This window comes from Fulmarus glacialis, unplaced genomic scaffold (genome assembly GCF_000690835.1).
Source record: "Fulmarus glacialis isolate BGI_N327 unplaced genomic scaffold, ASM69083v1 scaffold16236, whole genome shotgun sequence".
Taxonomy (NCBI): domain Eukaryota; kingdom Metazoa; phylum Chordata; class Aves; order Procellariiformes; family Procellariidae; genus Fulmarus; species Fulmarus glacialis.
The window spans coordinates 1919-15648 of record NW_009220165.1 but is presented as its reverse complement, the minus strand read 5'-3'; the positions used below and the strand labels follow the sequence as shown (position 1 = coordinate 15648).

The 13730-nt window shown below is 36.8% G+C and overlaps 1 protein-coding gene across 1 annotated transcript; it reads right to left on the bottom strand.

Annotated features, from left to right (window-relative positions):
* Nucleotides 1–3373: 3373 nt before the first annotated feature.
* TMEM30A (transmembrane protein 30A) lies at nt 3374–10251 on the bottom strand (the record flags this gene model as incomplete). Its single annotated transcript, XM_009580673.1, has 6 exons — nt 3374–4135; nt 5633–5839; nt 7576–7719; nt 8187–8274; nt 9363–9470; nt 10135–10251. Coding segments are annotated over 6 exons (858 nt in total), but the record flags the coding sequence as incomplete, so codon positions are not given.
* Nucleotides 10252–13730: the final 3479 nt, after the last annotated feature.

The window sequence follows — 13730 nt, the reverse complement described above, 5'->3', positions numbered from 1 at the left end:
CTCTCTGGGCTCGGCTGTCCATTTCCACATTGCTAGAAGCAGCCTCTTCCATAAACTGACCACGTTGCTAAGAGAACAAGAACAAAATTGGCTTAGATTTTCACATTTCTCTCCTACTTTGAAAGTGAGAATTTTTGGCAGGCTTTCCAATACAGACAAGTATTTGGTATGTGAAACATTTTGGGGTGTTGGGTTTTTTTGAGGTTTGGGGGGTTTGCTGTTTCTTTTTTTTTTTTTTTTTTTTTTTTAAAAAAACTCGCTGACTAGGTCAATACAAAACCCTCATGGAACTGTCTTGATTTTAAGATTAGTATTACAGACCTTCCTGAAGGCCTTTGCGCTGTTGCCCTCTTCATTTCTAACTCACCATAGCAAGTTAGTTCAGTTACAGGGAACAACCCCAGGTAACAGATATCGAACTTCTATAAAAAAGAAACTTTATGTAGTACTGAGGGAAGATCACAAATTTTCAGGCAAGATCAGAAACCATACTCTTGTCATAAGAGCTTTGAAGATCAGAAACCATACTCTTGTCATAAGAGCTTTAAAGATCAGAATCATTTGTGGTGCTTCCAGATTATTCTATGGTTACGCCTTGTTCTTTGTCTTCAGTGGTTGCATTCCAATCAGTAATTTTTTTTTTTTTTTTTTTAAGTAACTGTAGGTACATTCTGCTTTAGACTTAGTCAACATTTTTCCACCGGACACCCACTTCAACTCAGTCTTGGACATCTGTCTGTCTATAGACATTGTAACCCTTATTTTCCCACTGCAAGTAGGGCATCTGACAGAAAGAGGCAGTCAATAATGCTTCCTGTGAATCCAATCCAGCCACATTTGTTGCTCTATTTGATGGATTCAACCAGATAATATACGCTTGCAGATGTTACTCGACCCTAGATTGTCAAGGCATTTCCTCCCACAAAGATTTCTATAAAAAAAGACAAGGCTTGCATTCTTCAAGGTTTAACATTCATAATTAAAGCAAAACCATGCTGCCGAGAACCTAGTTTCAGTACCAGTGTGACCTTGGGAGCAAAGGCTGTGAAGGATCCTTCACATTCGTTATAAGCTGGTAACTCTTCCTCTGACTCAGCAAAGCACGATCGACAGCTCCCCAAATAGCCTGATGCAGTTAAAAAAATACCTGAGGTAACAATCTGCTTTGTTACAGGGATGTAGATTTTTACAAGAAACCAGAAGGAAGTTGGTATCACACAAGAGAATTTTTTTGGAGAGGATTTGGGACATATCCTAGTTTCCCAAATTAGTCTCTCCAGGAAAGATTCGTTCATAAGCAGACCCTTGTAACAGCAGCAGCCTTCAGAAAGCTTATAATCTCCTACACTTTGGGCACTGCCTCAGTTGGGAAAGACTTGGAAAGCGCCAAACTGGCACTCAGAAAGCAGAGGCATTGCTCTTTGTATTTCTGAACCCTGGTAGCAAATACCTCTGAAGGATGCCACTGAAGAACCAGGTCACAGGTGGCCAAATCCAAATTCAACATGTGACACTGAACAGAAGGACAGTGACACTGCCCTGAGAAGTGTCAGACAGGGACGCCGTGGTTTCATCTTTGAACACGTGACATATGGGCACCTTGTACGAAATACAAAATCCAAGGATCTCCATAGTTATCAACATGACATCAAGACAAACGAGCCTGAGTGAAGGAAGAGTTTACAGATTTGACCCAATACTTCAAGCTGTTATAAGCATTTTAAGCTTCTCAGGCACACTGTCTGTCAGGCATACTGCCTGACAAGTATTTACTGCTACAGGCTCTCAGAGAAAAAGTGTAATTGTAACAGAAACCAAACAGACAGCAATTCTTACCCTGGTGCACTTCATTGAGAAGATCAAAGAAGCACTGACAGCTATAGTCAGTAGAAAAAAGGTAAGGCATTGAAAAATATTTTAAGGTAAAGATAGAAAAATACTTTGTTTTTAATTTTGAACACAGCCCAAGAAACAACATTTCCTACTTGGAAAAAGATAGGGATTATGAATGAAGCAGAACATATTTGCATTTCAAGTGACAAACACGAAGTTTAAAAATCAAAATATTTTAATAACCAGTAATTGGGAGACGTCCCCTTACTCACTTACGACATTTTGGACTAGCAACTACTCTACAGATGAAAGCCAGTTTAACAGTTTGTGTGGGTTTTGTGCCTTGCAATATACAAAGGTATACACCCTTATTTTATAATTCCAGCAATTTAGATACAACACTGTAAATAAAATCTTAACATCTTTTGACTATTTAAAGTCCTGTGCTGCCACACTGTACTATGCAAACAAATTATTACAAGGAGTTACAGAAAGCTAGCACACTGGAAACGATGCCTTATTCCACAGTTTATACAGACTTACAGACTTAAACTGCTAGCTTAAGAAGATTACACAAGTAATTCAGTAAAAACGGTCATGTGTTTATGTGATAAATTAATAGTGTTGTTTAAAGCTGGCTATAGATTAAGCTATTGGACCATGAATAAACAACTCTTTGTAACAAATACGCAATGCCAGAAATACAACTCACTGAAACTGCATTCACACTTAATGAGAATACGTCTTTTCATCCAGATGAAAATAAATGCATGTTCAAGAACAAAATAAAATCTCTTACTAAATGGTTTGCAGAATTTATTAGGTCTTTTTTAATATACTCAATACTTTATCAAGCTAATTGCATAAAGTGATATCCACCATATACATTACAATTTCTGTGTATCATCTAAAAAAAGTCACCAAAAAGTAGTATTTTACAGGTTACAGTTAACTTTGAATTAACCTAAAAGTGAACCCTTCTGTAATTTGATTTAAGACACTAACCCGCACATTCCTTCTAACTGCAATATTTAAATTAGGTTTCACAGCAAGCTCAACCTGCATTTCAATGAAAAGAGGTTACTGCCATCTCAACTTTTGAATTTCTATAGTTTACTATCTTAACACCGCAAAAACCTAATGTGGTGTTTACTCCAAATAGGGAAAAAGTATATGACAATTCCTTTACAACAAAGCCTGCTCAGAATACATATGCCTCAAGAAAATTAGGAAACTCCTCCAGTAAAAGGAATTCACCCAAATTTGTGAACGGAAAAAACATTTTAGGTTCTTTTTGATTAATGCTTGGAGCTGCTCATAAAAAGCAAAACCAGCAAGCACAATAGGTAAACTAGTATTGGATATGACTTAAAGCAGAGAAAATTAGAAAAAAGCAACAAATATTTCTCAATTTAGAAGAAACTTTAAAAGGGAGTCACACAGGTAATTAACAAATAGGTCTTCTGATATCTTCATAGGATGCTAGTTTACTGGCCAGGCACATACATTGTAAATATACAAAGAATGCAGAGTGCTGAAATTTACACAGCACTTAAAGGATTTAACATAAAGAGGTGGGTAGGACACAGGAAAAATATTTAACAACTTATATAAATATATTAAAATCTCAGCAAGAAATGTAAGAGCCCATGCACACAAGACAGTAAATTGAAAAAACATTTAAGACTTGACTTTTCCTTTCAACAGCACTGACATCTGAATTCCAGAAAGTTAACAATTTACAGCATCTTATAACAGTCTTTCTCCACACAGTCTGTATGTACTGAATCATACTGACATTACACAGCACATGAACAAGCAGCAGATGCATCAAGGGAACAGGAGCTATATGCATCGTGTGGCCTGCCCAGTTAGAGGCAAATATCAGAAAAACTGTTTCTGACATAGGCAGAGATACAATCAATATAGCTAACTGTATACCCGTCATTTTCAAGAGTTAATCCACAGTATGGGAAAGGGGAGCTTTAGATAAAAATTATGTACCCAGTCTCAGAAGTGACAGAAGCAGAGATTTATCTTTCAAAAACTGGGCCCATTCTGGACTGGCCTTGATGCACATGCAGTACATTTGTTTTCAGAATGCAAGATTAATTAGGAATGTCTGCACTGGTGTTTCGATTTCCATATTTGTGATGGATGATCAGCAATACAACTCCTAAGAAGAAGCATATGGACCCAACAGTGATGTAAGCAATTCCCAGAAAGGGATTTTTGCCTCCCATCCACGAGATGGTGCTTAGGATCATTCTTTTTCGTCCATCAAAACTGTGTACAGGGTAATCTGAAAAACATATAGGAAAACAAGAAGCACACTGCCAAATCTAGCTCTATGTGGTCAGGCACATTAAAATTTTGGACCATTTCACTCAGGTTCCAAATACAAACTGCTGCCTTTGAATACTGGAAGTACAAATAGCCACATAAGGAGATGTTAACCCCTTTTTAAGGGAAGAGTAAATGCACGATTTTGTGGGTTTTTGAAAGCAGCTTCAATAAAATGAGGGAAGTCTAAATTTTAATTCTTCAATATATTTTAGCACAAAATTTTTCTTAGTGACTTTATGTTCACTCAGTTTCATATGCACTCCCCACATTTTACAGCAAAGGAAAATACTGCAGTAGTTATTTAAAAATTATCATTAAGTGCTTTTGAATTTCAAGAATTTGGTAACTATGACAACCCTCCTCCTCTAGTCTCCTGCACTTCTACCTAGTCTTTAGTATGTCCAAAATGGAATGACAGACCTCCCCACCTGATTCATAGGCTCTGGCATTTTTCTGACCTCCAAAGTCAGTCTGTCCTTGATTACATATTGTCATTACACCCTGAAGTTACTGTTCTCAAATTTCTAGGCTACCAACTACCTCTGATTCTTTTCTTTTTCCTATGCTTCTCTCAATTCCTTTACAGCACCCAAGCAATCTGATTTCCCTCCCACTATGAAGCTACTCATTTAATTTTACACACAGATTTGAGTAATTGCACAGCAGAGCAGGCTGCTCCGGAGCAAGTCTACAAGTAGAGAATAATCTGACAGCAATACATGGAGCCACAGAAGGACCTAAAGCAGGCCAGGAAACGCTTCCATCCATAGACTGTACCCTCTATCCCACATGAGGCAGCTATTGGGGACTGCCAGTACCCATAAACATGAACAAGATGTGTGAGAAAAAAGTGAATGAGACTGACCATACACCTGTGAGAATTCAAGTTAAGCGTACAGAGAAGACACTAGTATCCTCCAAAATTTGCCTACTGGGTAAATTCTACACTGAAATCTTCCCTAGGATTAACATCTCCATTATCTCCTCACAAAGGCCTCCTCTTAAAGAGTTGATTTCTCCCTCTCTCTCTCTTTTTTTTTTTTTTTTAACTGAACTGAATGTTTTCATCCTGGTTAAAAAACATAGTTGTATATGAATGCAGTTTTATATGAACTATGAACTACAAAATAGCTTAAGAATGTTATGTAAAACTGCACTTATATTAAAGAGTGGAAGTCTAACCTAGTCACTTCATTTATGAACCTTAAAAACTGGACTGGGTTTCATTTTCTAACAGGCCACACACAAGTTAATTCTATAAAAACTTGCACAGAAGTACAAGATGGTAATTATTCTACGCAGTTCTCACTACCAGTTTTCAACCACAGCTCAATACCATCTTTTTTTAGAGATGGTAAGAAAAAAGGCTAGTTCAATTTGAACTTGCACAAATATATGCCCATGTAATCCAGCTAAGGTCCTTAGCTGCTTTCAAAGGTATTTCAAAGGATACTGTATGCGATATCCAAAGAGTATTTTCCAGCCTGTAAGGTAGGCTGTAAGTTATTCTTCCTTTCAATGAGACGATATAGCTTGCGAAAGGTTGGCAGAGCAGCAGTACGCATCCACACAATGAAGTCTTCATTGATAAAGCCATTGTTGTCAGGCTCCGAGTCCAGCATATACACTGGCTTGGGCCAGTTTACAGGTTTTGTTGTGCCTAGGATTAAACAAAAATAATAACAATAAAGTATTTCAAACACAGGACTAAGTAACACACCGGCTCATCAAAATTCATTCTAATATTACAAAAAAACATACTAACTCCTAAATAGTATGAACAGACAGGTTGGCTCACTACTATTGCAAGACACTGGGCTGTTTAAGAACTTTTTATTTTGCAGCTTTAATAGTAGTGCATACCCATTTATTCTCATGACAGCACTGTCCATTTGTTTAAACAAATTTGCCTCCCCTACACATTTATATATCTAGGAAGTCTTGTCTCAAAAACATTACTCTACCTTAGTGAGATAGTCCTCCATTATGATGGTAGCTCCCTGCTCACTTGTTAAGAGTTTGACTACCACTTCCTGGACCACGAGCAAATAAAATTATGTACAATATTTTAGTTGACGCCGTACTAATGCTTTTGCTAATTTTATTGGAAATACAATTCTACACTGTATTAGGGTAAGGTATCTGCTTTTCCAAGGGCAGCATCACATTGGTAACATGTAATTTGGCTGTGACTAAGCAAGAAACCCACATCAGGTTAAACTTGAAATTATTCTATACCTTGCATAAACACATACACACACACACACACCTTAGAGCCCCGAGGAAGATTATTTTCAGACACTGGTAGCCAAAGAAAACTTCGATTTACCAAACTGTATTTAACGTAACCAATGAGAGAAATCAGTCACTTATAATCACAAAAAAGAATCGGGTTTTTAGAAAACTTTGCACAATCTACCAGTGGAAACATTTAAATGAAAACTCCGTATGAAGAGTTTGATTAAACAATTGCAGGATTTCTTTTCAAGCTAAATCCAAGCATTATAGCAGTTGTACTGGTTTTGGCTGAGACAGAGTTAAATTTCTTCATAGTAGCTTGTATCCTGCTGTGTTTTGGATTTGTGATGAAAACAATGTTGATAACACACTGATGTTTTATTTATTGTTGAACAGTGCTTCCGAAGCCTAAAGGCCTTTTCTGCTCCTCAGACGGCCCCGCCAGCAAGTAGGCTGGGGGTGCACAGCTGGGACAGCTGACCCCAACTGCCCAAAGGGATATTCCATACCATATGACGTCATGCTCAGCAATAAAACTGGGCGGGTGGAGGTTGGCGGGGGCTGCCATTGCTTGGGGACTGGCTGGGCATTGGTCGGTTGCTGGTGAGCAGTTGTTTTCTTTTGCATCATTGATTTTTCTTGGGTTTTATTTTCCTCTCTTTGTTCGTGGTTTTTTTTTTCCTTACAATTTTTTTTAATAATTAAACTGTCTTTATCTCAACCTGCAAGTTTTCTCACTTTTACCCTTCCGATTCTCTCCACTCTATCTCACTGACGGGGACAGGTTGTTAGTGAGCAGCTATGTGGTGCTTAGTTCCCAGGCAGGGTTAAACCACAACAGCAGTGCACATATTACACTTTTCTCAGTATTCAAAGTGGAGACAAAAATATCAGATATTAAAAAAAAAGAAGAAGAAACATTAATGATTACAGTAAAGCTAAAACCCAAACACTTTCACAGGGAATTTGCAGAACTTTCATTATTTAAAGATAAACTTTCTAGATAGCAGAGTAGTCCTTAGCTTGGATTTCTTCAGAAAACCACTATATTTTTCATTAGCATGTTCACTAAAACGTTGCCCATGAGGTAAAACTCACTGGAATCAAAATGTGTTTGAAGTATTTCGTTCTTCTTAAAGTTTCACATCTTTTTTTTACCTTGGAAAAGCGCAGTTAAGTTATTTCCATCTCCTGTAGGATTCCTGAACTTCACATTTTTATCTGTCCACCACGCAATGCCTTTTTTAATCAAAGTAATAGGAGTCCTTGTGTCATTATCAATGCGGTATAATTCCAATGTATCTAAGGAGAAAATCAAATTAGAAAACCAGCTGAAGAAACTTTCATTAGACAGATGACCCTGACAGTGAAACAATTACCTCCAAGAGAAACAAAACATAAAAGCTGGACAAGGCATTTATTACCTGCCTGTCACAATCACAAGCTGTTCTGTAAGAATCAATGTATATTAGATTGTAGTGTATTATCCATACATGATATCTATATGTCTACTCCACAGCAGTAACAGCTTCTCACAACAGGTATTTCATCCTTTTTTTGCTATCAGATTAAATGAATTCTGACAGCAATTTTGAAAAAAGCAACAGCAGTACAACACAACATTTATTTTATTCTGAACAATAAAAATGTGTTAACTCAAAACAAAAAAGCCCATGATGTCTTTACTCAGAACAATTTGCAACACAACACAAAACATACACTAGATCACAAAAACACCGGAGTAATAACTTAAAATTGTGTTACCATACCATTAAACATACTGTTGGCAATAGCTCCACAAGGAGCAATGGGTTTGTCCTCATTTGTGCGGTAAGGCTCACATTCCTTACTTGGATTCTGATAGTTAGAAAGGAAAAAGGCAGATGAGTCTGTGCTAGTTGATTCAACTAACCTGTATTTTACTACAATACCTCAATAATGTGCACGTTAAATGTACCACAAAATCTTTTCACAGATCAGGTTTTTACAAATACTTCAGCATTCAATACTAGTTAGCATGATTGATTTTTCTTTTACAAGCAGGAATAAAATCTAAATAAAACATGAATAAAGCCAGAATCCCATCATGGTCATACTAAAAATAAGGCTTTTCTTGGAAGCTATTAGAACTTTTTTCCCTTTATCTTTTAATAGAAACAGTTTTCCAACATGAAGTACCCAAGTATTCTTTTATTAAAGGGTTTTTTTAAAGTATGCATCAGTGTTACAGAAAATAAGACTATAATAAGATACTGAATGTAACACAAGATGCAAAAGGTTGCAAGGACTCCAACAGCATGCCAAAAACGCAAGCAGAAAAAGGCCCCCTAAACCCCATGTCAGTCATCAGATGTAGCCTCCTGAAACTCTCCTCTTTTTTAAAGTTTACAGGTAAAAAAGGAGAATCATTCTTGCTAGAGCAAGAACCCAACTGTATTTCCACTCCTCAAAAATTGTGAAGAGGAGAGGTCTGGCATTAAACATTACACAGTGGCTTGAATACAATACATGGTACTGATATTTTCCAATATCGCTGATGTTCAATATTGAACCAGAGTCTACAAAAACAGATGCATTTAGCTGCAATATCCAAATCAAGTGCTAGGTAACCAAATACTATTTTATACTGAAAACAAAAACTTCAGACAGAATGGATACAGATAGATACTGCTGGCTGAAAATAACAAGACAGATTAAAACTATTCAAATTTGAGAAGTGATTGAAGTACTGCATTGCTGTCCACTTAATGAAGTGATTGACATGAAATTTCAGAGTATTTTACACAGTTACTTTCTGTAAACAAAATATGAATTCCTTATGGTTGTTTTCTGTTATGCAAAAATTCTCGTACCTCATTATTATTAAACTAAATACTCTGCTATGTGGTGATGTATGCAATAGTCAGAAGTTAGTTGCTTATTAATATCCAAGCATGAATACCTACAAGTAGTGAACTGTTATCTCCATTTAGCTGGCTGTCATCTCGAGATTTCACATAACGACGATGATTTTGATAGAAGTTGGAAAGTCCGTAATACATGAATACATTGCTCTACAAGAAGCAAGATGGGGCAAGAGGGTTTTTCATTCACAAAAAGAACAGATCAATAAAACATATGAACACACTAATTGTCACAAAGCTTAAATTTCAACCTCTTAAACTCTTTGTTTACTTTACAGCAACATTCATAAAGCAGGAGCCTCAATCCTGTCTTCACACCGAGTACACAGGGTACTATTCTAACATAAGCTGGCGTCTTGAAGTCAAACAGTATCAACATGCCATAAACATATCAGAGCAACATTCACCAGCACTAATTCCAACACCCATCTTTTCCGATGTTAAGCACATAAGCCTCATTATTTGCCTCCAATTTGTAGAAAGCACTTATCTGCTATTTCCAATTCTTGTTGAACTGAGTTTTTTTTTTTTAAATCACGCAAGAATAGCTGATCTACTTCCCAGCTATATGACACATATGGTAAATCTAAACATGTAAAACACAAGCATTCCATTTAATGTTGTATATTTCCAGATAAAGAGAGGCATTAAAAACCATCTCATCCCTGCTACTAAAAAGGCAAAAATTAGATCTGAGTTCATAGGAAAACCAGAAATAATCCTTTAAAAGAAAAAAAAAAAATAAGAGATACAGCTGTCCTATCGATTATGAAATAAACTGTTCTAATTTCACTTTGCATACAGGGTAGCATACCTCAAATGAATGTTCCAGTGTGAAATTGATGGTGCAAGTACAAGGTGGTGAGCTGTCCCAGGACACATTTAAACATTTGTTGCAGGGACTAGAAGGCTCTGTTCCTGTATAGTCAATCTATAACAGAAAAAAAGTCATTAATTTACAATGGGAGAGTAAAGAAAATTGATTAATAAGCCAGAGAGTTGATGTGGCATTTATTTATTTTATTTTTATTACACCGCAACTCCAAAAGCCCATTCAGACTATTTGATGATCTCAAGAGGTCCCTCCCAACATAAATCATTTTGTGACTCTGTCTATATGCTCAGTTTCAGCCTCAAATTTAACACGAGATGGGCCATTACTGCTAGGGTAAAAAAATAAAAAAAAAACCAAAACAAAACAAAAAAACAACACCACACCAAAATACAAACAGCAGATAGTCCAGACAACATGATGTTTCCAAACACACACACAATATAACAAGCAGAGCTCAGCTTTTACACACTTTCCAGAGAGGTTAAATTTTTAAAAGTTTACCTAGATATTTAATAAAAGAGTTTTGCAAAAGAAAACTTGCTCTGATGCCCATTTTTAGCCATTTAATTAGTCAGAAGATTTTAAAAAATTTAAAAAAAAAAAAAAAAAATCACTTCATGCCCAAGAACTCTCCTAAAATAGGGAAGATGAAGACACTAATAATGTTTTGCCAGGAATAGTAAAATACCAGTAGGTGGACAAGAAAGATGATCAGTGTTAGTCTGGCTTATACAATATTATCTGTCTTTAATAATTTAGCTAAAAAAAAAAAAAAAAAAAAACAAAAAAAAGAAGTATTTGAAATCTGTACATACAGGCTACCAGGCATAACATACCCCGAGCAGCCATGAGCTCACCCCACGGCCCAAGCCAACTGAAGAGTTGCTTGACCACATTAGCTCTCCCTCATGTATAGCTCCAGCATGTGAATGGCAGGAAATAATAATTAACTTGGGCTCAGCAGGCTAGCTCCAAGTGTAGCAGGAAAAAGCTTCCATCTGCCTGTAAACTATGTATTTCTACACTTACTATGAACTTCCTATTTAGAATTTACACTCAGAATGGTGCAACGTATACCAAGCAACAAACTGTTGAACAGCAGTATCATTTGAACTACAATGCCTATATAGTTGTATGAAAGACTGCTGCAAATGGTTTGCCCTGATTTATGCTTGTGGTGAAACGCATTATCAAGAATTAGAATGATTTATGATCTGTCCTAATATCTGTATTAAGGTTAGCTAAAAGAAACATGCAGTTTTAAAGTTCAGGGAACAACTGAATCTGGATCTTCTTCAAGGTTTCTCTTCCTGTGATTTCTTCGATATTATTAAGCTTAACACTATTAAGCTGCAGCCCTTTCCTCAGCACTTTTATTAGTATCTGCTTTGCTGCCAGATTTCTCACAGATGAGACCTACAACCTAACAAGCCTACCTGAAACAAGTCAGCTTCAGAAGCTATTAGCTGGCAGAGAGAGAGAGGATCACATAATCTTTGCTTCCTTTGCTGAACAAGATACTGAGTTTATGCTGATCTAGAAATAGCACTACTGCAGCAGTCCTGAACAGCTCTGTTTTGCTACAGCAGACACAGACCACCACTGCTCTCAACAAACAATGCATCTCATTTGTTCAAGGCTAACTTGGTGAAGTTTTTTTGCCTGCTGAAGTAATCTTAAACAAGCATTTCCTTTAGAAAGAACTTAAACCTCCATATCCTGAGCTAGTTCTTCAGTGTGTGGAGAAGTTTTAGATCAAGAACAAAACTCAAATACTCTAAGGTTGCAGAAGATCCAAACACTTCACTTTTAAAAATGTAATTGACTAAATTCTGTGGAGCGTGAAATTGATGTATATTGAAACAGAACCATGCTTTTGACCACTGCTATCAGCTTCAATGCTATCCAAGAGCTTTCCTGTACAGTAACTACCAACACAATTGTTTTTTTCTGCATCCACATTGACAGGTTACATTCAACAGATCGTTTAACTAATGGGACAGAGGTGTCTTCATCTCTTGACAAAATAACCAGGACTTTGAGACCTGAAGGACTGACTTTGGGGTCCACAGCAGGAACCCACATGACCCAGCATTCTGTCCCCAGGGATCAGCCAGCAGCTGAGTATCACAAACCCACATAGAGTGAGCCCTTCCCAATAGCCCCTGATCTAAGGGCACTGGGTATATCCAAGTTATCCAGCACCAATGGCTTTTCAGGATGTTGATGTCCTTCTCAGCTGATTTACATTTTTGCAGTGTAGAAATAACATAACTATTGCATATACATATTCTCCAAACCATTTCTGACTTTGTAGACTTCATATGCTGTCACGTATTTATCCTACTGTGCTTGGCCACTTCTTGAATAAAAGGCATCCCATAACTCTGGTCCTCTCTGAGGATTTTATTAAGTTTTGTATTATTTTTGAGATAGGACTACTGGAACTACACACAACAACTGAAGTTGTACGCAACAGTAACCTACTTACTTTCAGTTCTTCATTCCTAGAAATGCCTTAAAGTCTATTTGGCTTTTTAACTACAATTATGCATTTAACAGTCAGTAGTCAGCACAAAGATCTCTTTCTTACACAATTAGTGTTTTGGGTATTCCGCAATTTTTATCACATTTTAATATGCCCTGTCAATGCTTCTTACCCATTCAAAAAAAAAAAAAAAAAAAATCAGGAAATACAGAACACTCTCACCCTTTAATAACAGGGCAAAAAGACACATTTACATAGCTGACTCTCATGAACTATTTTCATGATAAACCCAAGATAAATTGCTGTTTATACCCTTTGAAACAGTGAGAAAATGCTAGAGAACAACCAACACAAAAAAACTATAATTCTAGTACACTTAAGCTGTTGGAGATCTTCCACATTTGAATTCAAGAGAGCTTATAAAGGAAATCAATGGAAAAGCTAAATTTTCCTGCTCAGTCCTTGTACCTGTATGAGAACAGCACAGTTCACAGGGATACTAATGGCTGCAATATCTAGTTCCAGGAAGGGGTGATTTGAACTGTACATAAATATGTATTTCAGGGGCATAAATTATACATCTTATTCAATTCCAATACACTAAGTTTACAGGTAGCTATATATATGCACACACACACACTTAACAAGTATGCTGTTGTGTAGGAGGTGGGTGTAAATAACTTCCTCTGCTTCCTCCCCCGATTACATTTTTAAAAGAGCTTAATCACTGCACCTAGCTTCTAGATGCCTTGTCTCCCAGAGCTAAATTTACAGCTATTTGTGAGTAACATTGGGAGGTTACTAACAAAAGCCAGCATACTAAGCAGGGACATACCTCAGCTAAGCATATAGGCAATAGCAGTGTCTTAAACTGCATCCCTCACTGGTGTTCAGAGCCCAAATGCTGGTCTGCAAAATGTTTCATCTATGTTTTGTTGCTGCAACTGTAAAGCCTTCTTTGATTTAAACTTTTTTTCCCAAAATTCAGCTGCCTTTAGAATGATAATCTCACTTGCAGAATTTCTGCATTATAACACTTGATAAAACACGCATGACAATGAGAGAACAAAACCCAAGTTTCCCCATT